The sequence below is a fragment of the Oncorhynchus tshawytscha genome, linkage group LG11 (genome assembly GCF_018296145.1).
Source record: "Oncorhynchus tshawytscha isolate Ot180627B linkage group LG11, Otsh_v2.0, whole genome shotgun sequence".
NCBI classification, from domain to species: domain Eukaryota; kingdom Metazoa; phylum Chordata; class Actinopteri; order Salmoniformes; family Salmonidae; genus Oncorhynchus; species Oncorhynchus tshawytscha.
In genome coordinates this window covers 18,045,846-18,070,096 of record NC_056439.1, presented here as the reverse complement: position 1 = coordinate 18,070,096, position 24,251 = coordinate 18,045,846, and the positions used below count along the sequence as shown (strand labels likewise).

General features: G+C 44.7%; 1 protein-coding gene across 2 annotated transcripts in view; it reads left to right on the top strand.

Annotated features, from left to right (window-relative positions):
* The first annotated feature begins 1,367 nt into the window (after positions 1–1,367).
* The window catches only part of plekhh1 (pleckstrin homology domain containing, family H (with MyTH4 domain) member 1), a 64,149-nt gene continuing 41,265 nt past the window's right edge, over positions 1,368–24,251 (top strand). Inside the window, exons 1-2 of one of the 2 annotated variants that reach the window (XM_024436972.2) lie at positions 1,368–1,688; positions 17,970–18,185. In XM_024436972.2, coding sequence (XP_024292740.1) covers positions 18,033–18,185 — 153 coding nt within the window. In that variant the 5' untranslated portion in view covers positions 1,368–1,688; positions 17,970–18,032. The remainder of the gene's footprint in view (positions 1,689–17,969; positions 18,186–24,251) is intronic. The other variant, XM_024436969.2, reaches the window with a different exon arrangement.

Sequence of the window (24,251 nt, the reverse complement as noted above, 5' to 3'; positions counted from 1 at the left end):
ACAGATGGAACTGCTATGTGTTTATGTATCTATATGGAATTAAACCTCTTCAACATCAGCTCTGCAGATGGAACTGCTATGTGTTTATGTATCTATATGGAATTAAACCTCTTCAACATCAGCTCTACAGATGGAACTGCTATGTGTTTATGTATCTATATGGAATTAAACCTCTTCAACATCAGCTCTACAGATGGAACTGTTATGTGTTTATGTATCTATATGGAATTAAACCTCTTCAACATCAGCTCTACAGATGGAACTGTTATGTGTTTATGTATCTATATGGAATTAAACCTCTTCAACATCAGCTCTGAGATGGAACTGCTATGTGTTTATGTATCTATATGGAATTAAACCAACATCTTCAACATCAGCTCTATATGGAATTAAACAGATGGAACTGCTATGTGTTTATGTATCTATATGGAATTAAACCTCTTCAACATCAGCTCTACAGATGGAACTGCTATGTGTTTATGTATCTATATGGAATTAAACCTCTTCAACATCAGCTCTGCAGATGGAACTGCTATGTGCTTATGTATCTATATGGAATTAAACCTCTTCAACATCAGCTCTGCAGATGGAACTGCTATGTGCTTATGTATCTATATGGAATCAAACCTCTTCAACATCAGCTCTGCAGATGGAACCACATTTGTTGACAAACCACTGAATATCTCAAATCAGACTTCAAACCATTGAAACCAGGTAGATCGACTGAACTAGGGCAGGTATTGTATGTAGGCTACCGTGTGTATCTGACGGCTGAGGTGGAACGTAAGTAGTGTTTAGTCGGTAGAAACCCAGGTCTAAAACAGGCCTGATTATCCCCTCACAAAACTTTTACAGCCTGGCTAATGATTCATTAATAGTTCACTCTCACACCACAGTCTAAAATCTTTCTTTCCAGTAAAACTGTAGGTGGTTAAACAGAAATAAGACATTAGGCTATACTGGACACTCACAGAGGACAGACTTATAAACAAAACAATACAGTCTACTGATTCGTGAAATATTTCAGGTTACTACTAGTTTATTGAAACGTTTGCGGTCAAACGCACACACTTAAACCATCATTAATCATCATTAAAAACATAGGTGCTGGGCTATTAAAGAATACCAGTTTAGAACAAGAAGGCCGCACGCTGTTAAAGCTCCCAATTCGTTGAGAACGTTTCGAGAACGTTTCGTTTCGAAAAACGGATCATCCTCTCATATTCTGTTTATACTATAGTAATACGCTTTCTACCACTTACAACACAATCAATTCTCAAATAAAATCAGCGTTGAGCTCTGATGCAATATCCTGTGCAGTTCCTACCATAGTTCCTGGCACAAGTGGGCTTGACTCCCTGCGAAATCTGATCCTGCATTTGGCCCTTTAAAGGAATAAGGGATGCATTTAGGGACTGGAGAATCGGGATCCACGGCACGGTGACACAGTCCCCTGAACTCTCTCAGTCTCTCTACGTGCATGAGAGACACGGACACCCGGGGTTATACCGGACGATACTACAGCATGAAACGTTGAAAGAAGAGGAATAAGTAGGCTAGGAATACAGTCAGAGAGAGAGTGTTAATTGCAGCGTGATGTGATTTACCAGGGCGAGTTTACTAGGCTACAAGAGAGGCAAGAGAGAGCGAGAGGGAGCGGACTGACTGCAGGACTACAAAGTCACAAGGTGAGAGGTACTGGTGTTAGAAATAGGTCCGCTAGAAGCAGCAACGCGTAAGTTGTTGTCTATTTCCGATTGTAGCATACTGCTCATCCGCTTTGATTTATGCTCTCTGACAGGGACCTACAGTAGTTATTACGAGTCTGCGCTATTGTAGTCTTACTATTCGTTTTACATCGTTAGAAGAGAAATGCAACACGAGTTTAGGATTGAGCATTGCTACTTTGCTATAGACGTGTTCATGGTGGTTTATAGTTCAGTGTGTGTGTGTGTGTGTGTGTGTGTGGCACACCTGTGCGTTGCTTGTGACCATTCTTGGACAATATCACACCAGCAATGTAACTTTGACGTCATCCTCTTGGCACGCAAGAAGAAGATCTACAGAAGATGATTTTTTTATGCAATAAACATACAAACTTTTGCCGTTTCTGTGTGTGTGGGCACATGCCTGTTTGCGTGTTTGTGTTGTGGAGTGTTTTGGTGTGTATCTCTCGCCAGCTAGCCAACTGTCTGTGTATCACATTCACATCCATAATAATGGTCATACTAAGGAATACATGTATACCTAAACAGCCCAGGTGTTATCCAAGGGCACCAGGGACAGTGGCCTACCATCTGTCCTGCACTGCCACTTCCACACTAAATGCATTCGGTTGGGTGTTGGCAATTCAGCTTTTTCCACCATCAGAATTGGATCATGTGGTATGTACAGTACAGTAGCATCTATTTGATCGGAGTGGTAAATCACAGAGTCGTATTTATGACATGGGTATTAACCATGACGGTTTTTCATCTCGTTTCTCCTTTTCTTTCTAACTCTAAATATGTAGGCTACAGTCGGTACAGACAGAATCCCAAGCATGGCAGATGTGCACTTATTAGGCCAGTTCAGACTCCACACCTAGTTCCCCGTGTTGAGCTTTTGATCGAGGACCTGTGTCAAGGCATGCGCTGCTATATGCCTCTACCCAACTGTATGTCCGAGCTGGGGATTATGTTTACACTGCTGCAACGTTTTCCCCACAGCACAGTCCTGCTCCCACCTCTCCTGTAGTTAGTCATGCATTGTTGAGGGGAGACAGGATTGTGTGTGTGTGTTTTCCGCTATGGGACAGCAATGCCCTGGTCTGTATTTACGGCAGAGACTGATAATGAGTGTGGTCAGTTTACAGAGAGCCTGTCATTAGACTACCCTGCTTGCACACTCAGCTTCCTATAGAGGTAGGGAGGGAGAAGAGGGGGCGAGGAGAGAGGGGTAGAGGAGAGAGAGGTGGAGAGGAGAGGTGGAGAGGAGGAGAGAGGTGGAGAGGAGAGAATGAGGAGAGGGCAGGAGAGGAGAGAATGAGGAGAGGGCAGGAGAGGAGGGGGCAGTAGAGGTGGAGAGGAGGAGGAATAGAGGAGAAGAGAGGTGGAAAGGAGAGAATGAGGAGAGGGCAGGAGAGGAGGAGGGCAGTAGAGGTAGAGAGGAGGAGGAATAGAGGAGGAGACAAGGACAAGGGGGGAGGTAGTGAGGAGAGGGAAGGAGAAGAGAGGAAAGGAAAGGGGAGGAGAGGTGGAGAAGAGAGAAGATAAGGAGGAGAGGAGAGAGAAGGAGGAAAGTAGAGGAGGAGAAAAGAGGGGGAGGATAGAAGAAAGGAGAGGAGGAGATGAGAGGTGGAGTGGAGGAGGGCAGTAGAGGTAGAGAGGAGGAGGAATAGAGGAGGAGACAAGGACAAGGGGGAGGTAGTGAGGAGAGGGAAGGAGAAGAGAGGAAAGGGGAGGAGAGGTGGAGAAGAGAGAAGATAAGGAGGAGAGGAGAGAGAAGGAGGAAAGTAGAGGAGGAGAAAAGAGGGGGAGGATAGAAGAAAGGAGAGGAGGAGATGAGAGGTGGAGTGGAGAGGGAAGGACGAGTGGAGTGGAGGAGGGAAGGAGGAGAGAAGAGGTGGAGAGGATAATAGAAAGGACAGGAAGGAGATGGGAGGTGGAGTGGAGAGTGGTGAAGAGGAGAGAAAGAGGAGATGAGAAGTGGAAAGGATATGAGAAGAGGAGAGGGGAGGAGAAGAGAGGAGAGAAAAGGAGGAGAGGAGAAAGGTGGAGAGGAGAGAAGGAGGAGAAGAGACGAGGGGAATAGAAGAGAGGAGAGGAGGAGAGAGAAGGAGAGGAGGAGAAGAAAGGGGGAGAGAGGAGGAGAGGAGAAGAGAAGAGGGGAGGAGAGGAGGAGAGAAGAGGGGACAGGAAGAAGGGGGGTCCTACATAGGCTCTTAGGTGCCCCTGCCAGTCTTTGAATGTACAGCTGTTACAGACCCTTGAGCTGCATAATGTGTATAAAGCTGTATTCATAAAACCACTAAAGTTGGGGTTTGGACAGTATACCATGTAGAGGTCTACCGATACCGATTATTGGAGGACCAAAAAAGCCGATACCGATTAATCGGCCAATTCTTATTTATTTATTTGTAATAATGACAATTACAACCATACTGAATGAACACTTATTTTAACTTAATTTAATACATCAATCAAATCAATTTAGCCTCAAGTAAATAATGAAACATGTTCAATTTGGTTTAAATAATGCAAAAACAAAGTGTTGGAGAAGAAAGTAAAAGTTCAATATGTGCTATGTAAGAAAGCTAACGTTTCAGTTCCTTGCTCAAAACATGAGAACATATGAAAGCTGGTGGTTCCTTTTAGTTCCTTTTAGTCTTCAATATTCCCAGGTAAGAAGTTTTAGGTTGTAGTTATTATTGAAATTATAGGACTATTTCCCTCTATACCATTTGTATTTCATTAACCTTTGACTATTGGATGTTCTTATAGGCAGTTTAGTATTGCCAGTGTAACAGTATAGCTTCCGTCCCTCTCCTCGCTCCTCCCTGGGCTCGAACCAGCAACACAACGGCATTAGCCACCATCGAAGCAGCGTTACCCATGCAGAACAAGGGAAACAACTACTAGAAGGCTCAGAGCGAGTGACGTTTGAAACGCTATTAGCGCGCGCTAACTAGCTAGCCATTTCACTTCGGTTACACCAGCCTCATCTCGGGAGTTGATAGGCTTGAAGTCATAAACAGCTCAATGCTTGACGCACAACGAAGAGCTGACGGCAAAACGCACGAAAGTGCTGTTTGAATGAATGTTTACGCGCCTGCTTCTGCCTACCACCGCTCAGTCAGATACTTAGATACTTGTATGCTTGTATGCTCAGTCAGATTATATGCAACACAGGACATGCTAGATAATATGTTGTAATATCACCAACCATGTGTAGTTAACTAGGGATTATGATTGATTGTTTTTATAAGATAAGTTTAATGCTAGCTAGCAACTTACCTTGACTTACTGCATTCGCGTAACAGGCAGTCTCCTTGTGGAGTGCAACGAGAGAGAGGCTGGTCGTTATTGCGTTGGACTTGTTAACTTTAAGGTTGCAAGTTTGGATCCCCCGAGCTGACAAGGTGAAAATCTGTCGTTCTGCCCCTGAACAAGGCAGTTAACCCACTGTTCCTAGGCCATCATTGAAAATAAGAATGTGTTCTTAACTGACTTGCCTAGTTAAATAAAGTTATAAAAAAATAATAATAATAAAATTTACAAATCAGCAAAGTCCAAAAATACCGATTTCCGATTGTTATGAAAACTTGAAATCGGCCCTAATTAATCAGCCATTCCGATTAACCAGTCGACCTCTAATACCATGTTCACTTCACCGTAAAGTTGCACGCTTCTGTTTAGACGTCTAGAGTAAAAGGCTGGTAATTTAAATCTCTATAGCTTAGTGTTTATTTTGTTTCCAATAACAAACCTCCCCTTTAAGAACACACTCAAAAACAAAGTAAGGAAACCCCATAAAATGTGTGTGTGTATGTGTAATCTTTCCTTTCTGCTTGCTAATCTAAATGGAATACTGTAGCTACTTTGGTGGTAAAGTGAGGCACTGAGACCAAAACATTGAGTCATAGTTTTAAACAAGAGTGTATGTGTGTGTGTGTGGGGGGGGGGCTCTGTCCTAGATAGTTATGTGAACCAGACAGGAAGACCATACTGGATATATCTATGTAATGTAACCTGTCCCTGACCACTCCACATCTATAAACATAACTCTCTCCTTGTGTTGTTTTCTGTCTCTTTTTCTCTATTACACGCACACACGCACACACACACAAATTTGGACACTTGGTCCTCCCTGATCTGAGTCATTCTGGTTAAAAGACAGTGGGGATTTGAAATGTCTACTGGGATGATATCATCCCATCATCGGTCCAATCACCTAATCTATTACATCACCCCAGCTGCATGCTCAGCACTGTGTATGCATGTGTGTGTGTGTGTGTTTGTGTGTGACAGTGAGAGAGAGAGAGTGGGTGTGGGTGTGTGTGTGAGTGTGTGTGTGTGACAGTGAGAGAGAGAGAGGGAGAGAGAGAGTGGGTGTGGGTGTGTGTGTGAGTGTGTGTGTGTGACAGTGAGAGAGAGAGAGGGAGAGAGAGAGTGGGTGTGGGTGTTAGTGTGGGTGTGGGTGTGCATGCGCTTACCAGTGTTGAAGAGTTATGGCTGGCTGGGGAGTGTGTGTTTGAAATGGTTGCTAATTGAAGAGGTAGTGGTTGAGTATGTGATCAACTAGCGAGCTCTCTATGCACTAGAGACCAACACACGCCCTCCGACCCAACACACACACACACACACACATTGTCCAAAATGTTTAAGCAGTTAGTTAGCCATGTCAATTTTTGCACATAGCTCATCATGCTCAGATTATTGCCAAACATTTCAGTCAATAGCCATTGTCATGGAGCCAGACGTTTTCAGAGTTACTGAGTTAGTGTAGCTCATATGTAGATTACATGTACACTGCCGTACAAAGGTTTGGGATCACTTAGAAATGTCCTTGTTTTTGAAAAGAAAAGCACATTTCTTTGTCCATTAAAATAACATCAAATTGGTCAGAAATGCAGTGTTGACATTGTTCCTTGTTGTAAATGACTATTGTAGCTGGAAACGGCTGATTTTTTATGGAATATTTACATAGGCGTACAGAGGCCCATTATCAGCAACCATCACTCCTGTGTTCCAATGGCACGTTGTATTAGCTAATCCAAGTTTAGCATTTTAAAAGGCTAATTGATCATTAGAAAACCCTTTTGCAATTATGTTAGCACAGCTGAAAATTGTTGTTCTGATGAAAGAAGCAATAAAACTAGCCTTCTTTAGACTAGTTGAGTGTCTGGAGCATCAACATTTGTGGGTTCAATTACAGGCTCAAAATGGACAGAAACAAATAACTTTCTTCTGAAACTCGTCAGTCTATTCTTGTTCTGAGAAATAAAGGCTATTCCATGCGAGAAATTGGCAAGAAACTGAAGATCTCGTACAACGCTGTGTACTACTCCCTTCACAGAACAGCGCAAACTGGCTCTAACCAGAATAGAAAGAGGAGTGGGAGGCCCCGGTGCACAACTGAGCAAGAGGACAAGTACATTAGAGTGTCTAGTTGGGAAACAGATGCCTCACAAGTCCTCAAATGGCAGCTTCATTAAATAGTACCCGCAAAACACCAGTCTCAACATCAACAGTGAAGAGGTGACTCCGGGATGCAGGCCTTTTAGGCAGAGTTCCTGTGTCCAGTGTTCTTTTGCCCATCCTAATCTTTTATTTTTATTGGCCAGTCTGAGATATGGCCTTTTCTTTGCAACTCTGCCTAGAAGGCTTCTTTAATCAGCCACAGTTTTCAGCTGTGCTAACATAATTGCAAAAGGGTTTTCTAATGATCAATTAGCCTTTTTAAAATAATAAACTTGGATTCGCTAACACAACGTGCCATTGGAACACAGTGATGGTTGCTGAAAATGGGCCCCTGTACGCCTATGTAGATATTCCATTAGAAATCAGACGTTTCCAGCTACAATAGTCATTTACAACGTTAACAATGTCTACACTGTATTTCAGATCAATTTGATGTCATTTTAATTGACGAAAAATGTGCTTTTCTTTAAAAAACAAGGACATTTCTAAGGGAACCCAAACTTTTGAATGGTAGTGTATATCTTGGTTCCAGCGAACTGCTTGCAGCAGGGTTTTAGTCCAGTATCCCCCAGACAACTAGTGTTTTCTCAACTCAGTAGGTGTTTCAAGGTCTCCCAGCTGGAGAAGAAGGGAGCAGAGGAAGGAAGACCCACAGAAGGCCTAGACAGGGACCAAGGGAGGGAAGGCCCAGGGAGGGAAGGCCCAGGGAGGGAAGGCCCAGGGAGGGAAGGCCCCAGCCCAGGCTCCTTGCAGCAAGAGGAGAGGGGACCAACCCTGGCCCACTCTCTCCCCCCTATGTTAAACAAGCATGCAGTGCTAAAGGAACTAAATGAATTGTTCCATGGAGAAATAGCATGGTCATGCTGAAAGTGTTTAACCAGCAAATGGTTTGTTTGCACCCATTAGCTAGCGTACTGGTGGAGGTGGCCTGGCCTGGGCTTACCATAGCAGAGATGTTTTGGCCTGGTCTGGTCTAGCCTGAATGGACTAGCAGGGCCTACCATACCAGGGTTGGCCTGGTTTGGCCATAGCTAGCTGGGCCTACCGTAGCAGGCCAGCTCTATGCTAGGCTGGCAGGGTCTAGCATGGCTGTCTGCTTTCACTCCTGCTGACCTCTCCTCCCTTACACACCGTGTTTCCCTTTGCCTGGCTGGTTCTCCTAAACCTCCAGAGAGATACATCCAGCACTCGACCAGGGTCTAGGCCTTGTGGTGGGCCAGAGGAACCTCTGGATATATGGCTTCTGTAATTAGCCTGCTAGCCGGTGCTAACCCTACACTTATGAGCAGGCTAATTGCAGAGAGTACAGAGAGAACTGGCTCAGTTTCAACAGCCATCTGTTTGTCTGGCCGGCAGGCTGGTTAGCTAAGTGGCTGGTTGTCTATCTGTTTGTCTGGCTCTCTGGCTGGCTGACTGGATGGCTTCTCATCTGTCCGTCTGTCTGTCTGAGTCTGTCTTTATGAGTTACACATTCAACACTTTGTTATCATTACTATAATCAACTTTTCCCCCATTGAATTCCCGCTTGAGCCTTTATGAATAAACATGCTAGAGTGTCCATCTAGCCATAGAAAAAATGAGAACTAGTCAAATCATTTTATTTGTCACATGCTTCACAAACAACAGGTGTGGACTAACAGTGAAATGCTTACTTACGGGCCCTTCCCGACAATGCGTAAAGAAAACAATTGCAAAATAGTCAAACAAATAAATAAGGCAAAATAATAACACAAGGAATGAGTACACAATGAGTAACGATAACTTGGCTGTATACACGGGGTATCAGTGCCGAGTTGATGTGCAGGGGTACGACGCAGTCGAGGTGGATATGTATGATGAACGCTCAGCTCTAGTCGATGAACAGCATTCTCACGTAGGTGTTCCTTTTGTCCAGGTGGGAAAAGGGCAGTGTGGATTAGAGACTAGGTCATCTGGGGACCTTTTGGGGCGGTATGCGAATTGGAGTGGGTCCAGGGTGTCTGGGATGATGGTGTTGATGTGAGCCATGACCAGCCTTTCAAAGCCTTTCATGGCTACAGACGTGAGTGCTATGGGGCGATAGTCTTTTAGACAGGTTGCCTTGGCATAACGGGATTTCTTACAAGTTTCCGGATTAGTGTCCCGCTCCTTGAAAGCAGCAGCTCTAGCCTTGAGCTGAGTGGGGATGTTGCCTGTAATCCATGGCTTCTGGTTGGGATATGTACATAGGGTCAATGTGGGGAGAATGTCGTCGGTGCACCTATTAATGAAGCCGGAGACTGATCTGGTAAACTCCTCAATGCCATCGGATGAAGCCCGGAACATATTCCAGTCTGTGCTAGCGAAACAGTCCTGTAGCTCAGCGTCCGCTTCATCAGACCACTTCTGTATTGAGCGCGTCACTGGTGCTTCCTGTTTGAGTTTTTGATTGTAAGCAGGAATCAGCAGGATAGAGTTATGGTCAGATTTACCAAATGGAGGGAGAGGGAGAGCTTTGTATGTGTGTGGAGTAAAGTTGATCTAGAGTTTTTTCACCTTTAATTGCACAGGTGACATGCTTGTAGACACACTATTGTACCGGCCTGGATCCCGTTTCACTCCGGCCCTGTAATTAAGAAGGGATTGCCTGGTCTGGCTGGGCTGGGGAGAGCTGGGGGTTGGGAGTGGGGGTGGAATACAGGCCTTGCATGGCCAGGCTGCGCTAGGCCTTGGCAGCACATATACTAAAGCTATGGAGATCTTGGTGTGGGACTGACACTGGGGGTGGGGCACAGGGACTGGGTCAGGAGGCATTAGGTCATTTAGTTAAAAAGCAAGGCCTGGGCCTGCTGTGTGTAGAGCTAAAGACAGTTTGAGGTTCAAAGAGGAAGCTTTTATTTAACTGTCATAATGAAGTCATCGCTGAGAGGTGAGTGTTTGCTTTTCTCACATTGCCCCACTGAGTCACAGGAAGTGAAGTGAGGATGAGTTGTAAGGTGAAACTATTTCCATAAGATCTTGAGAGGGGTTTCAGATGATTTTGCTTAGCAAAAGATGCTGCATCTTAATTTGATCATCCTATTGTTGCAGGGATTTTTCTGTACAGAAAGGAAATGCAAGCTTGTATTGTATTCAAGGTTTAAAAAGGCTTCTAAAGTTTGTAATTTCCACTTTAAAATGTCAGACTGGATTTACTCTAACAAATCATTTATTTACTTGAATGTCCATTCATTATAATCCACATAATAATAATGTCCTGTTCAGTGTTGTGATTAGTTACTTGAAAGTAACATATTACATATTTCTAGTTAATGTGTGACATTAAAACATTACTTTGTGTGGAAAGTAAAGTACGCTATATTACGCTATATAAACGCTATATTACTAGTTCTATTACTTTGCGTTACTTTCATGAAAAAAATCGAATTGTTTGAGGGAGCAAGGCGAGCCGCACACACACACATACCAAAGATAGACTACTTACTAACTCACCCAATGATGCGCAGCTCACGCACCAGAGATGACGATGTGCTCGTGCCAAAAACCTCTCTCTCTCTCTCTTGTTAGACAATGCTGTTGGCTCAATATGCCTATTTGGAAGTTGATAGGATATTTTGGAACAGACAGATTAGATTGTTCTATTTTCAGCAGGGGAGCTATTTGCTTTCCAACCTGTTTTTTTTCTTCCAGCGATTGTATTTGAAATATTGTGAAGGCCTGTTTTGGCTGCATGCTGTTCACTAGGGCTGGGCGGCATTCTGTATTTTACTAGGGTTGGGCGACATACCGTATTTGCCTATATACTGGTGTAGCAATATTGATGTTACACAGGAAACGGAACCCAGTTGTTACTTACTTCATTAATGTGCTGGCTGACAACATGCCTAGTAAAGTAAAGTTTGCTTAACTATATATCTTTGTCTGTCGTGACCACAAACACAAAGCATATTGAAACATGGTGGCAGCGGGAGTCAAAAGAACCTGGATCTCATCGATGTAAATGAAGGATACATCCCAGGCGGCAGTTTGAAAAAGCGCCGCGTTTACAGGCTAGTCATCGTGCCGAACGTCTACGTTAGCTGGCTATCGTGAGAGACTCCGTGCTAAAAGCTAGCTGGCTATTGGACACAAGCAGTTTCGTGAGTAGCCAACGTTCCATTCTACCAGTAAATCGCCATTGGAAAATGCACTGAAACCTCCGGGAAAAATAGACTTTGATGATTGTAATTTAGCACTGACCTGGAAAAGTTGGAAAGAGGAATTCAATTTGTACATGGCTCTTACAATTAGAGAAAAACCTGAGGACTACAAAGTGAAGCTACTGTATTATCTAATTGGGGGAAAAGGCAGAGAGATTTGTGAGACACTATGTGTGGGCATTACAAAAGACAATCTCTCTCTGTTGAGGAAGTAATTGCATTGCTGGATGCAGTTTGTGATCCCACGAAAAATGAAACAATTGAGAGAGATCATTTTTTCATGCGAAGTCAGGGCCAAGATGAGAGTTTAGACAAATATCTCACTGAATTGAGGACTCTAGTGGCCACCTGCAACGTTGGAGTAATCACCGTCTCTCTTATCAGGGACAGGATTGAGTGTGGCACGTGTGACCCACACTTAAGAGAGCTCTTACTCAGAGAGACTGATCTCAGTTTAGAGAAATGCATACAGATTGGAAGAGCTGCAGGACTGCCCAGACGGAGAGCTAAAGTCATAAATGTACAGGGCCCTGTAGCAGTGCATGCAGTAACACAGAAAGAGAGACCGAGGGGGAGAGGAGACCCTACAGAGGGACGGAGCATTATACAATGGAGAGCATATGGACAGAAATGTAAATCCTGTGGAAAAAACAATCACTTCTCTACGGTTTGCAAAAGGGTAGGGACCAGCAAGAGAAACAATACTCCTGGCAATGGAAAATGCATCAGCTGACTCAGAGAGCGGTGAGGATGTTCTGTGCATCACACTAGGGCCAAAGTCAGAGAGTATCAACGTGGTGCAGGAGAAAACCACAGACCCCAATGCAGCTCTCTTTGCAACCATGCTGGTCAACAAAAAGTCAGTCAGATTTCAGCTAGATTGTGGTGCTAGTTGTAATGTTATCCCTGCAAACCTCATAAAAGCCAGTCACCTAGAGCCCTGCAGTCGGGTATTGGTGATGGACAGCAAGTGTACTCTGACGCCACTGGGGCAGTGCGCACTTAAAGCGATCAATCCACGCAATAAGAAAACCTACCGAGTTGAGTTCATCGTAGTCAACAAGAATGTGCACAGGCCCATTCTAGGCAGTAAGGCTATCCAGGCAATGGAGTTGATTACTGTGCAGCATCACAACATCCTGGCCATCGAGAAAAGAACAGGATCCTGGACTAGAGAGCCAATTAAACAGGACTACTCTGATGTATTCCAGGGAGATGGATGCTTACCCGACAAACTGAAGCTGGAAGTGGATGAGCGAGTGGAGCCCGTCCAGCTGCCAAAGAGAAGAGGGCCAGTAGCACTATATAAACCACTCAAAGAGGAGCTCAGTGGTCTAGAGAAAAGAAGGATGATTAAAGCAGTTGAAAAAAGCACAGATTGGATTAGCAGCCTGATTGTAAGTGAAGAAACCGTCTGGAAAACTAAGAGTGTGTATTGATCCGAAACCTCTCAACAAGGCGCTCGAGGGGAGCCATTACCCACTTCTCACTATTGAAGACGTGCTGCCAGATCTGAACCGGGCACGCGTGTTCTCTGTTTGTCATGTAAAAAAAAAAAAGGATTTTGGCATGTGGCACTGGAGGAGGAATCCAGCTATCTCACCGCGTTCTCTACTCCCATGGGACGCGACAGGTGGCTGCGCCTGCCAATGGGAATCAGTCCAGCCACAGAGATCTTTCAGACGAAGTTCAACCAGGCAATGGAAGGTCTTCCAGGAGTCAAAATCACTGCAGATGACATCCTGATTGTGGGACAAGGAGACAACGATGAAGAGGCGACTCTGGACCATGACAAAAACCTGAAAATGCTCCTGGACAGATGCAGGAAGCTCAATATCAAGCTGAATCCGGAGAAGCTGCAGCACAGGCTGAAGGAAGTGCCCTACATTGACCACCTGCTAACATCGGAGGAGTTGAAAGTGGACCCAGGAAAAGTGACAGCCATCAAACAGATGCCTAGGCCTACAGATGTGCAGGGGATGCAGCGCTTCCTGGGCATGGTAAATTACCTAGCCAAGTTCTGCAGCCATGCCACGGAGCTCTGCGAGCCACTGCGATAGTTAACACTCAAGGACTCACTGTGGGAGTGGTCAGAGAGACATGAGCAAGCTTTCAATAAAATCAGGGATACCATTGCACAGACCCCTGTACTGAAATACTACAACCCAACAGAGCAGCTACAACCAATAGCATACGCCTGCAGAGCCCCGACAGACTGAAAAAGGGTATGCACAGATAGAGAAGGAGGTGCTTGCAGAGCCCTGACAGAGACTGAAAAAGGGTATGCACAGATAGAGAAGGAGCTGCTTACAGTGCCCTGACAGAGACGAAAAAGGGTATGCACAGATAGAGAAGGAGCTGCTTGCAGAGCCCTGACAGAAACTGATAAAGGGTATGCACAGATAGAGAAGGAGCTGCTTGCAGAGCCCTGACAGAGACTGAAAAAGGGTATGCACAGATAGAGAAGGAGCTGCTTGCAGAGCCCAGACAGAGACTGAAAAAGAGTATGCACAGATAGAGAAGGAGCTGCTTGCAGTGATGTTTGGCATGAAGAGGTTCCACCAGTTCACACATGGACGAACTGTGGAAGTGCAGTCAGATCACAAGACCTCTAGAGAGCATCATGACAAAGCCTCTCCACAGCGCACCAAAAAGAGTACAACGCATGCTCATGAGGCTCCAAAACTACGAGGTCAGTCTCCGATACATTCCGGGAAAACATGTGGTGCTGGCCGAGACCCTGAGCAGGGCGTACCTCACAGAACAAGCCAACAGAGGCCCTGCGGAGGTCGAAGTGGAATCAATTAATATGATACACTACCTCGCTGTGTCAAGCGAGAGACGGTCAAGCGAGAGACGCAGGAGTGGCCTGAAGTGAATAGACATGTACCCTTGGAAGTAGCCATGTATTTTCACAACAGAGATGAGCTGAGTGTGCAAAATGGAGTTATCTTCAGAGGTGAGCGAGTCGTTGTGCCTACTGCCCTCAGGTCAGAGATAATGCTGAGAATCCATTTGTCACACATAGGAACAGAGGGATGTCTGAGAAGAGCTCACGAGTGTGTCTACTGGCCTGGCATGAATGCACAGCTGAGAACATACATGGCACAATGTAGCACCTGCACTGCATGGGGTATGAAGCAGCAGCAAGAAACGTCGAGGCCACACGAAGCACCAAAGCGTCCCTGGGGAAAAAATAGGGACCGACCTGTTCCAGTTTAACGACAGAGACGACATGGTCACAGTTGATTATCTCTCCAACTTCTGGGAAGTGGATCATTTGGAGAACACGCAGTTGAAAACGGTCATTCGAAAACTGAAGACACACTTTGCACGCTATGGGATGCCTGACATCCTTTACTCAGACAATGGTCCCCAGTACTCGTCAGACGAGTTACAAAGTTTCAGCAAGGCTTGGGACTTTATACACAAAAAACATAATGGGAAGTAATGGGAAAGTGGAATCGGCAGTGAAAACAGCCGAAAAACTGATGGCAAAAGCAAAGAGAGCAGGTACAAAGACTACTTATAATGAGTGAAAATCTTCTGAGACCGGGGATGGCGAACTGTCAGCTGGAGAAGTTCAAAGACAGACAACAGAAACCGGCAAAGAACTACGACAGCTCTGCTAAGGATCCCACAGAGCTGCAACGAGATGACAGGGTGAGAGTTCAGTCACTCACAGGACAGAAACAGTGGTGGCAGAGGGTCACAGTAGTCAGACCTGTGGAGCAAAGGTCCTACAAGGTGAAGACAGAACAGGGACAAGTCTTCAGGACGAACAGGCGTCAACTGAGGAAGAGCAGAGAAATAGAGGAGGATTTCCCCACTGTTGAGGAGCCTGGCACAGAGCCAGTAAACGGAGCACCAGCTGACGCCCAGCAGGGTGCTGAACACAACCTAGAGGGGAACGCTGCACCTCAACAAGAAGATCCAAACATCTCAGGTCAAGCACCTCCTGATGTAATCAACACTCCCCATGCAAGATCTGGTAGGGCCATCCGAAGACCTATACACCTGAAAGAATTTGTGTGAAGGTAAAAAATGATAATAATTAATAGACAGTCAGAGACAGTAAACAAACATTCAGTTCACATTCCAGTTTATTGCAGACATGGACTACAATCCAAAGTTAGGTGGAGGCTGCCTTTGTTGTAAAAAAAAGAAAGAAAAGAGAACATGTAGCAATATTGATGTTACTCATATTGATGTTACACAGGAAACGGAAACCAGTTGTTACTTACTTCATTCATGTGCTGGTTGACAACATGCCTAGTAAAGTTTGCTTAACTATATATCTTTGTCTGTCGTGACCACAAACACAAAGCATATTGAAACAACCAGTATTTATGCACGGACCGGTTTGGGTTTTTACTTTACCTTCTACAATGGCATTTTAATGTTTGGTTTGTTAAATGTAATGCGCCATGTGTAACGACCATTTTTATAATTTACACCGCTACTTGAGTCATCCCTCTCCGCTCTCTCTCTCTCCATGCGGCTTTCCACGCAGACCTAACCCCGCCCCCGTCACTCAAGGAGCGCGTTTGTTGTTGCTTGACAACGAGACACTTGCGTTCAGTCTGCATGGTCAATGCAGCACATGCAACAATGTTGATGACAACGATGCTGTTTCTACTTTGATCTTAATATAAATCCACAGGCATTCTATAATTACAATATTAGTTTGTGTTTCTTACATCTGCAAACAGCTAGTTTGTATTTTCTTTGCAAGTTAAGCTAAATCGTGTTAGCCACTAATGCTAATCGCTAGTTAGCTGGCTAGCATGTTGTTTGTGCAACAGTATCTTCTAAATCAAAGAGCAATAGGCAAAGCATGAATATGCTGGCTATATGAATGAAGTTTTAATATAGCCAAAGATTATAGGGTCCACTCGAAAACACTGATCATCACCTTGGTTCCTACCCTGTCACAATAACTTGTCCATGGCATTTTCATCCGTTGTCATGTCAAACAACACTATATTCAAAGTGCCCACTATTAGTTATATTATAACTATAGAATTATAATAAACATTCTATTTCCACGATTCCAAAAGTTCAAATCGCAATTGCAACATTTGGTTAAAAATAAGGCCTAGTATTTTTGCCCATATCGTGGCAGTGTGGAAATGATCTCAAATGAGTGCAGGAAATGCAGAAATTGGTGGAAATGCAGGAAATTATTTTAGGTTGAAGTTGAATTTAACAGTATAAACCAATCAGAATGGAGACAGACCCATTGAAATCATTTAGAATATATGTGTTTCCACCCTAGGGTCACACTCTACTCATAAAGCAAATTTAGAACTTTTATTAATCAAAAACATAAAATACTGTCAAATACCGTGATACTGTCAAAATCATACCATGATATGATATTTTGGCCATATTGCCCAGCCCTACTGTTCACTGACAGATTGTCCGCCATTCTGATTGGGATACACACAATCCACAGCTAGGCAATAAACAACAACAACAACAAAAAACAATTGATCTTCCGTGGCTAAATTATAGGCCTACTCCTGGTGTAGTATTCTGAATTATTACATTCCTCTCTGAACAGACAGCAGTAATTCTATAAATTTGGCAAATGTATTTCAATTTATCAGTGGTGCTGCAGCACCCTTCCCACAGCTATGATTCTATAGAGAGATGGTAGTTGCAGGCTCATGTCTATCAGAACAGAGAGAAGGAGAGAGATAATAGAAAGTTCATCTCATTCTAGTTCTGTGAGAGATAGGCTGCAGGCATGCTTCTCTCTCTTACCACAGCAATTGCCACACATTGGTCTCTAGGCTACAATGTTGTGCAAACCATAAACCCGGGCCGACCAACCCAAATCAATTCTTACAATATCAGGAACGGGCTGAAAATCTACACCAACATTCGCTTTTATTCAAATTTTCACCTCTCAGTGAAAAAAATTGTTCATGCCACAAGAGGTACCGAATCCTGGCAAATAGGTTCAGGAACGAAACCGAGAGGTGCTAGATCATGATCCAGCAGGATCCAGCTCAAATTACCCACAGTCATTAGGCATTAACTCTGAATGGTTAAGTTAAGGTTTGGGATAGGCATAAAACAAAAATATTAAAAACAACTTTCTATTGCTGGATTTGAACATGCAACCTTTGGAAACAGAAGCAGACGCTTACACACCGATCCACCATCCCTGGCCACAAAACCCTAGCAAAACCTGCTTGAAAGTAACAGCACTCACTGTTGCCCCAAGTGTCTGGTTTTCACATCATCTCCCAATGTCCTCAGACATGGATGGCCGTCGAATACTGACTGTACCACGGGTGATCTGGCTGTACCCCCAACACTAGTCCTGCAGTATTATTAAGAAGCTCCATCTGTAGCTATCTGCTCATCCATTCCTGTGGCCTGACGCTTGACATCTCTTTGTGTGAGTGACGTGGTGCTATGTGCTGTGTCTGCTTAATACTGTTTAATATGCATTTGTAATGTTGTTTATTGAGCTGACCAGGGTAGTGTGTGTGTGTGTGTGTGTGTGTGTGTGTGTGTGTGTGTGTGTGTGTGTGTGTGTGTGTGTGTGTGTGTGTGTGTGTGTGTGTGTGTGTGTGTGTGTGTGTGTTTGTGTTAATCACTGTGTGTTGTTTGGCAGGTCCGGGTCAGTCGGTCGGCTACCAGTCTGCGAGTTCTGTCCGTCTGTCGGTCAGCGGTCAAGATGGCGGACGTCTTGGAGAGTGGCGGGGCGGGAGCAGGCTCTGTAGGAGGAGCCGGCAGCGTGGATTGGCAGAAGCATTGCGTTGCCTTGGAGATGCAGCTGCTCAGGTTCCGTCTGCAGGCGGGGAAGATCCGAGAGCTGCTGGCTGAGAAGGTGAGAGAGGGGGGCATCATGGGTAATGTAGTATATCCACCATCACGTGCCGTTGCTACTTTGTACTGTCTAAGGCAGTGTTTCTTTATCCTGGCCAAAATAGGTGCACATTTTGTTTTTGCCCTAGCACTAGACCTGATTCTACTAATCAACACATCATCAAACCTTTGATTAGTCAAATCAGCTGTGTAGTGCTAGGGCAAAAACAAACTGCGCACTTAGCTGTATTTGAGTCCCCAAGACCAGGATAAAGAAACGCTGGTCTGATGGAAAATAACAAATAGTTGTACCCAAATCTACATGATTTTGTCATCACATAACATAAAGTTTCGGATTATGTTTCCCACCCACGGGGCAGCCTTGCCAGTGTGTGTTTTGACCTGACATTGATTTGTTGTGCATGAATGAACTGTACTATGTCCAAAATGCACCGTTTGTTTACCATTATACAGCCAACAGACACAGACCGTGTGGGATCTGGTTATGCTATGATGATGATCATTTGTGTTGATTTAGTAGAACCGGCTGGTTCAAGAACATTTTCTTTGAGTATTCCTCCTTGGTCAGTTGCCACACTAACACAAAAGACTACCTGTGAATGAACACCTACAACCTCCCTCCTCCTATCCCTCTGTCTCTCCCTTTGGTGCTTTTGTCGTCCTCTAGACTCTGTCATGCTGCATTGACCTCTGTGTTGCAACAAATGGTTAACTGTCTGTTCCTTGTCTGTTCCAAACAGCCCTGCATGAAAGCAAGTAAACTGCTGACTTGTGTGAATGAGTGCCTGAGGGGAAAATACAGGTGTGTGTGTGTGTGTGTGTGTGTGTGTGTGTGTGTGTGTGTGTGTGTGTGTGTGTGTGTGTGTGTGTGTGTGTGTGTGTGTGTGTGTGTGTGTGTGTGCGTGTGTGGTTTGTGCTGTGTGTGTGTGGGTATCAGGGAGGCTGCTGAGGGGAGGACGGCTCATAAGAACGGCTTGAACGGAACAAATGAAATGGCATTAAACGCATGGAAACCATGTATTTGATACCATTCCACTGACTCCGCTCCAGCCATTACCACGAGCCCGTCCTCCCCAATGAAGGGGCCACCAACCTCCTGCGTAAGTGTTCTGACAAAGTTCCTTATAAAATCCTTCCAGGAACAGTATAGCAACATTTACGAGGGATAGTTCTTCACATTTTTAATTGTAACATGAAACATACATTTTCCTTGCTTGTTTCAAAACATTCTAATAATGTTCAGAGTATATAAAAAAAGGGATAACCAAGAAAAACTTCCAAAAATACTAATTCAAGGCAAAACATTGTTGGAGCAACAAAAAAGGCAGAGCTCATTTATTATTTGCTCACTTGCTTAGTGTTCGGAGTAACGTTGTTCTTATTAAGCAACCTTTTGTCATTTTGCTCTGGGACTGCTTCTTGCTAGCTGTAAGGGAGTATAAAACCAAGTATATTTGCATTGTTTTGGTAAGGAGGACTGTCATTTTAAGTTTCACCCCTTATCCTCCTGCTGCTGTAGGTCAGTCAGCCGGATGTTTACAGGGCAACTTTAGAATTAATGATAAGATCATAAAGTCTCTCTGTTGCCCAGTGGCCTCTGTAGGGTTTTCTTTTCTGTCTCTTGTCAACTTATCAGCCCTCTACCTTCACTCTCTCTGTGTGTGTGTGTGTGTGTGTCTGTGTGTCTGTGTGTGTGTGCGTGTGTACGTGTTAATCACTGTGTGTTGTTTGGCAGGTCCGGGTCAGACGGTAGGTTACCAGTCTGCGAGTTCTGTCTGTCTGTCGGTGTCACGTGTGTGTGGCAGGGGTGTGAGGCAATCATTCCAAACAGCAATAACATGGCCGATTACCACTCAACACCCTCCCCCTCCCCAGAGATAACACACTCAGCAACAGCACAGACCTCCACCCACCATCCTTGTGTGTGTGTGTGTGTGTGTGTGTGTGTGTGTGTGTGTGTGTGTGTGTGTGTGTGTGTGTGTGTGTGTGTGTGTGTGTGTGTGTGTGTGTGTGTGTGTGTGTAAAAGATGCCTCGTTTGCTCTTTATAGAAGAGCTGTTTTCTATTAGTGATGGGTTGGCTACAGTAAGTAAACACTAGGCATGTGGACTTAGGAAGAAATTCATGTAACTATGAATGTCTTCCTAATGGCCCTAAGAAGTGGAGACGTGCTCTATCATGTGATGCAGGTCAATGGTCACCCCAGAGAGGAAGTCTATAGAAGGCAAAAGGCTACTGGCTCTGAGTGCACTGCACATATAAACATGATTTGTTGGGTTAGTTTGTTGATTTTATAGTACTGGAACCAAACGTGTGGAGCCTAAAAACATAGGATGAGGATAGTGCAAGAGAGACTAGAAGCTGTGTTCTCCAACCAAATTAGGTCTCACTGGACTTTGGGAAGAAACCTGAAATAAGCTTTTGGACTGGAAGATTAGAGAGAAAGGAATCTTTCTCTGTCTCTCCCACCCATATTCCCTTTGTCTATCTCTCCTCATGTAACATGTTGACCTCTGGATGTCCACTTAATGATTGAGCCAACTTTTCACTAAACCATCAACAGTAACAATGGCTCTCACTAACCATTAACAGCCACATCACTGGGTTAATGATTATACTGTAGTCAGTTACAGCTGAAACACCGAGGTAGATGGATGTTGGAGTTTGGCGAAGAACAGCCTGCGCTCTCTCTCTCTCTCTCTGGTATTAAGACAATATAGTATAAGTTGCAGGTATGGCTAACCTACAGACCAGCAGCAGCTTTCTGAGGGTCTGCAAAAAAGGTGTAGAATGCAGGCATATGTTCATGGGAGTATTCTTAGATGTGTGTTACTGCTAGCTGCATTTCCAGGTCCTCTTTCAAATACTCGTTTCGATGTCTCACTATGGGATTCCCTGATAGGCGGATCACTACAGGAGGAACCAATCACACAACTCCTGTCAGGGAGACAGACCGGGTTGATTGGCAAAAGCGGTGAGTCCTTCCCTGCCAGTCGCCCCACCGCTGGTTATTCTCGCTCTCTTTCTCAATAGCCTGTGATTGCGGCTCGCAATTCGGGGCATTCCTGCATGTGGCAATACCACCACCTACTGTACTGGAGCGCCCGCGCCCCCGCCCCCGCCACCGCCCCTGCCTGTGTACTGGAGGCCTAGCTTAAAAATGGACCACTATAAGTATGAAGAGGGGTTACTGCAGGTGCAGGAATTCCTACAGAAGGGTGCATGAACCTTTTACTTTTTAGTTTTGGTCCACCAGCTTCAAACAGCTGTAAAAAAAATATATATATATTTTTTTGTACTTGAAAAGATATTTCACAGTGATTTAGATGTTACAATGATTCCCTACACTAATCAGTGCTTGTTTTCTCACATAAACTGAAATTGAGCAAACAGTATAGAATTTTTGCAACCAGAAAAGGACCGAGCGATTTCCACTAGATAACACAACCACAAAGTCAGAACAGCTTTCCCATTTTGACAGATGCTGCTCCAGCGGGAGAAATCAAAAGGCAAATATCTCAACACTGTGAAACACTATCATTTCACTATTACTGCAGACACTTCATATATATATATTTTGAACATTTTCAGAAATTCCAAAGCAAAAATCCTATGTGTTGTACCTTTAAACATACAAAAAAAGGCTAGTGAATTTGCCAGCTTGTCCCAATGACTTAGCATGAGTTTAGGTTAGCATGCTAATCGATTAGCATGCACCCCAGCCTGGATATTTTTGTCAGTTAAACATGGTGAACTGAATACATTATGTACAGTATATTAATGCATTATTATCAAATATTGTAATGAGGAAATATTTGAGAAGTGAATGGCCAACATATTCACTCCAAAACAGGAGATGATTTTCTCTCAACTCAGCTCAAAAACATCTGCCATGTTTTCCAAAATATTTTAGAATGGCAGACTCATCACATGACCAATATCTGTTCTCTGATTGGAAGATTCCAAAGGATTGCCCACTAGGTGGCACTGCCGATCAAAATTGCTCAGTTTTATGGAAAAATGTTGCAGCAACCATTGCCGCAAGGCCAGCTAAACCACCAAACTAGCTTTTCTACCTAGCCAGACTATAAAAATGCTAGCTCTCCTCTCTCATTTAGTTCAACCCACTTTCCCTCGTGACGTGTTGAGTAGACTGACTGACCTACCTTCACAGCTCGACTGTCAAGAGCGACGCTTTGTTCATTGAGAGACAAAGAAAGCACATGCTTTCTCCAGCTGGCATTGTGCTAATTAGCTAGGGTTTTAGCTTTTTTTTTTTGCTTTTACCTTTCTCCTCTTTCTCTACATTCACTTGTTTGTGTTAACTAGACCGACCGTTTTAGCCTCACTGCCTTACGTTCTTGAGAGAATATCAGCCCGAAGTCAAACAACGCAACCATTTAGGGATGCAGGATGGGTAACAGTGGTTTTGACCGCGGACCAACCCAATCGTTCAAAATGTAACAAGTAGTTTTGGGTGTCAGGAAACATTTTAAAAGTGCATTCTTTTCTTTAGGAATGTAGTGGAGTAAAAGTAAAAGTTGTTAAGAATATAAATAGTCATGTAAAGTGCAGATTACCTAAAAACCTACTTAAGAAGTACATAAAATTATTTTGCTTTACACAACTGGAGGAAGCTCATGTTCCGTATGCTTACGCTTAACATGCTGTCTCACTCTGTTCGTCCAGGCAGCTGGTTCACTTCAGTCGACATACAGGACGCTTATTTTCACATTACCATTCTACCAGCACACAGGACGCTTCTCAGGTTTTCCTTTCAGGACACAGCCTATAAATATCTCGCTGTCTCCTTCGGGCTAGCACTCGCTCCACGGACGTTCAGCAAGTGTGTTTGGACAGCTCTAGCACCCCCGAGTATCAGGGGACTAAGAGTCTTCGCCTACATCGATGATTATTTGCTTTGCTCCCCGACACAGGAGCCAACAGTGTGAGACACGGTTTCCCTTAAAACCCACCTCTTCGAGTTCGGGTTCAAGATCAACGTTGGATTCTCTCCTCTGTTCCACAGAGGGCACTCGGTCACGTTCAGTACGCATCTCAAAGTGCTGGGGGTTGATGGCGCCCACCATCTCCGTAGTACCACTAAGACTACTGAGGATGAGAGACCTCCAGCGTTGGGTATCTGCCCAACATCTGTGCACACCACGTCACCTCAATAGAAAGTTAAGGGTGACCACAGTATGTCTCTCGGTTCTCCGACATTGGAGAAGCCCCTCGATCTTCGATTCAGGCACTCCCCTACGGTTAGCATCAATGAGGAAAGTGGTGATAACAGGCACACTCACGGTGTGGACTGGACTGGTCTTCCTTCGTAAAACTGTGCCCCCGCACAGTTTTACGAAGGAAGACCAGTAAACGGATTGGGGTCCCCACAGTTACGCCATGCTATTATAAACTGCCTCAAACTGCTGACATTGTTCCTTTCATTGAAACACTTTCAGCCTTTATTTCAGAATTGTCACATCCTAGGGCCTCCTGAGTGGTGCAGTGGTCTAAGGCACTGCATCGCAGTGCTAGCTGTGCCACTAGAGATCCTGGTTGGAGTTCAGGCTCTGTCTCAGCCGGATGCGACCGGGAGACCCATGGGGGCGGCGCACAATTGGCCCAGCGTCGTCTGGGTTAGGGGAGGGTTTGGCCGGCAGGGATGTCCTTGTCCCATTGCGCTCTAGCGACTCCTGTGGCAGGCTGGGCGCGGTGCACGCTGACACGGCTGCCAGGTGCACGGTGTTTCCTCCGACACATTGGTGCGGCTGGCTTCCAGGTTAAGCAGGCATTGTGTCAAGAAGCAGTGCGGCTTTGCTGGGTTGTGTTTCGAAGGACGCGCGGCTCTTCACCTTCGCCTCTCCTGAGTCTGTACGGGAGTTGCAGCGATGGGACAAGACTGTAACTAACTACCAATTGAATACCATGAAATTGGGGAGAAAAGGGGTAAATAAAAAAAAAGACAAAATAATAAGGAAAAATATAAAAGAAAAAGAAAGATCCAAATAAGACTGTGGTGGCATGCATCAACTGCCCGGGTGGCACTCGCTCTCTGCGTCTACACA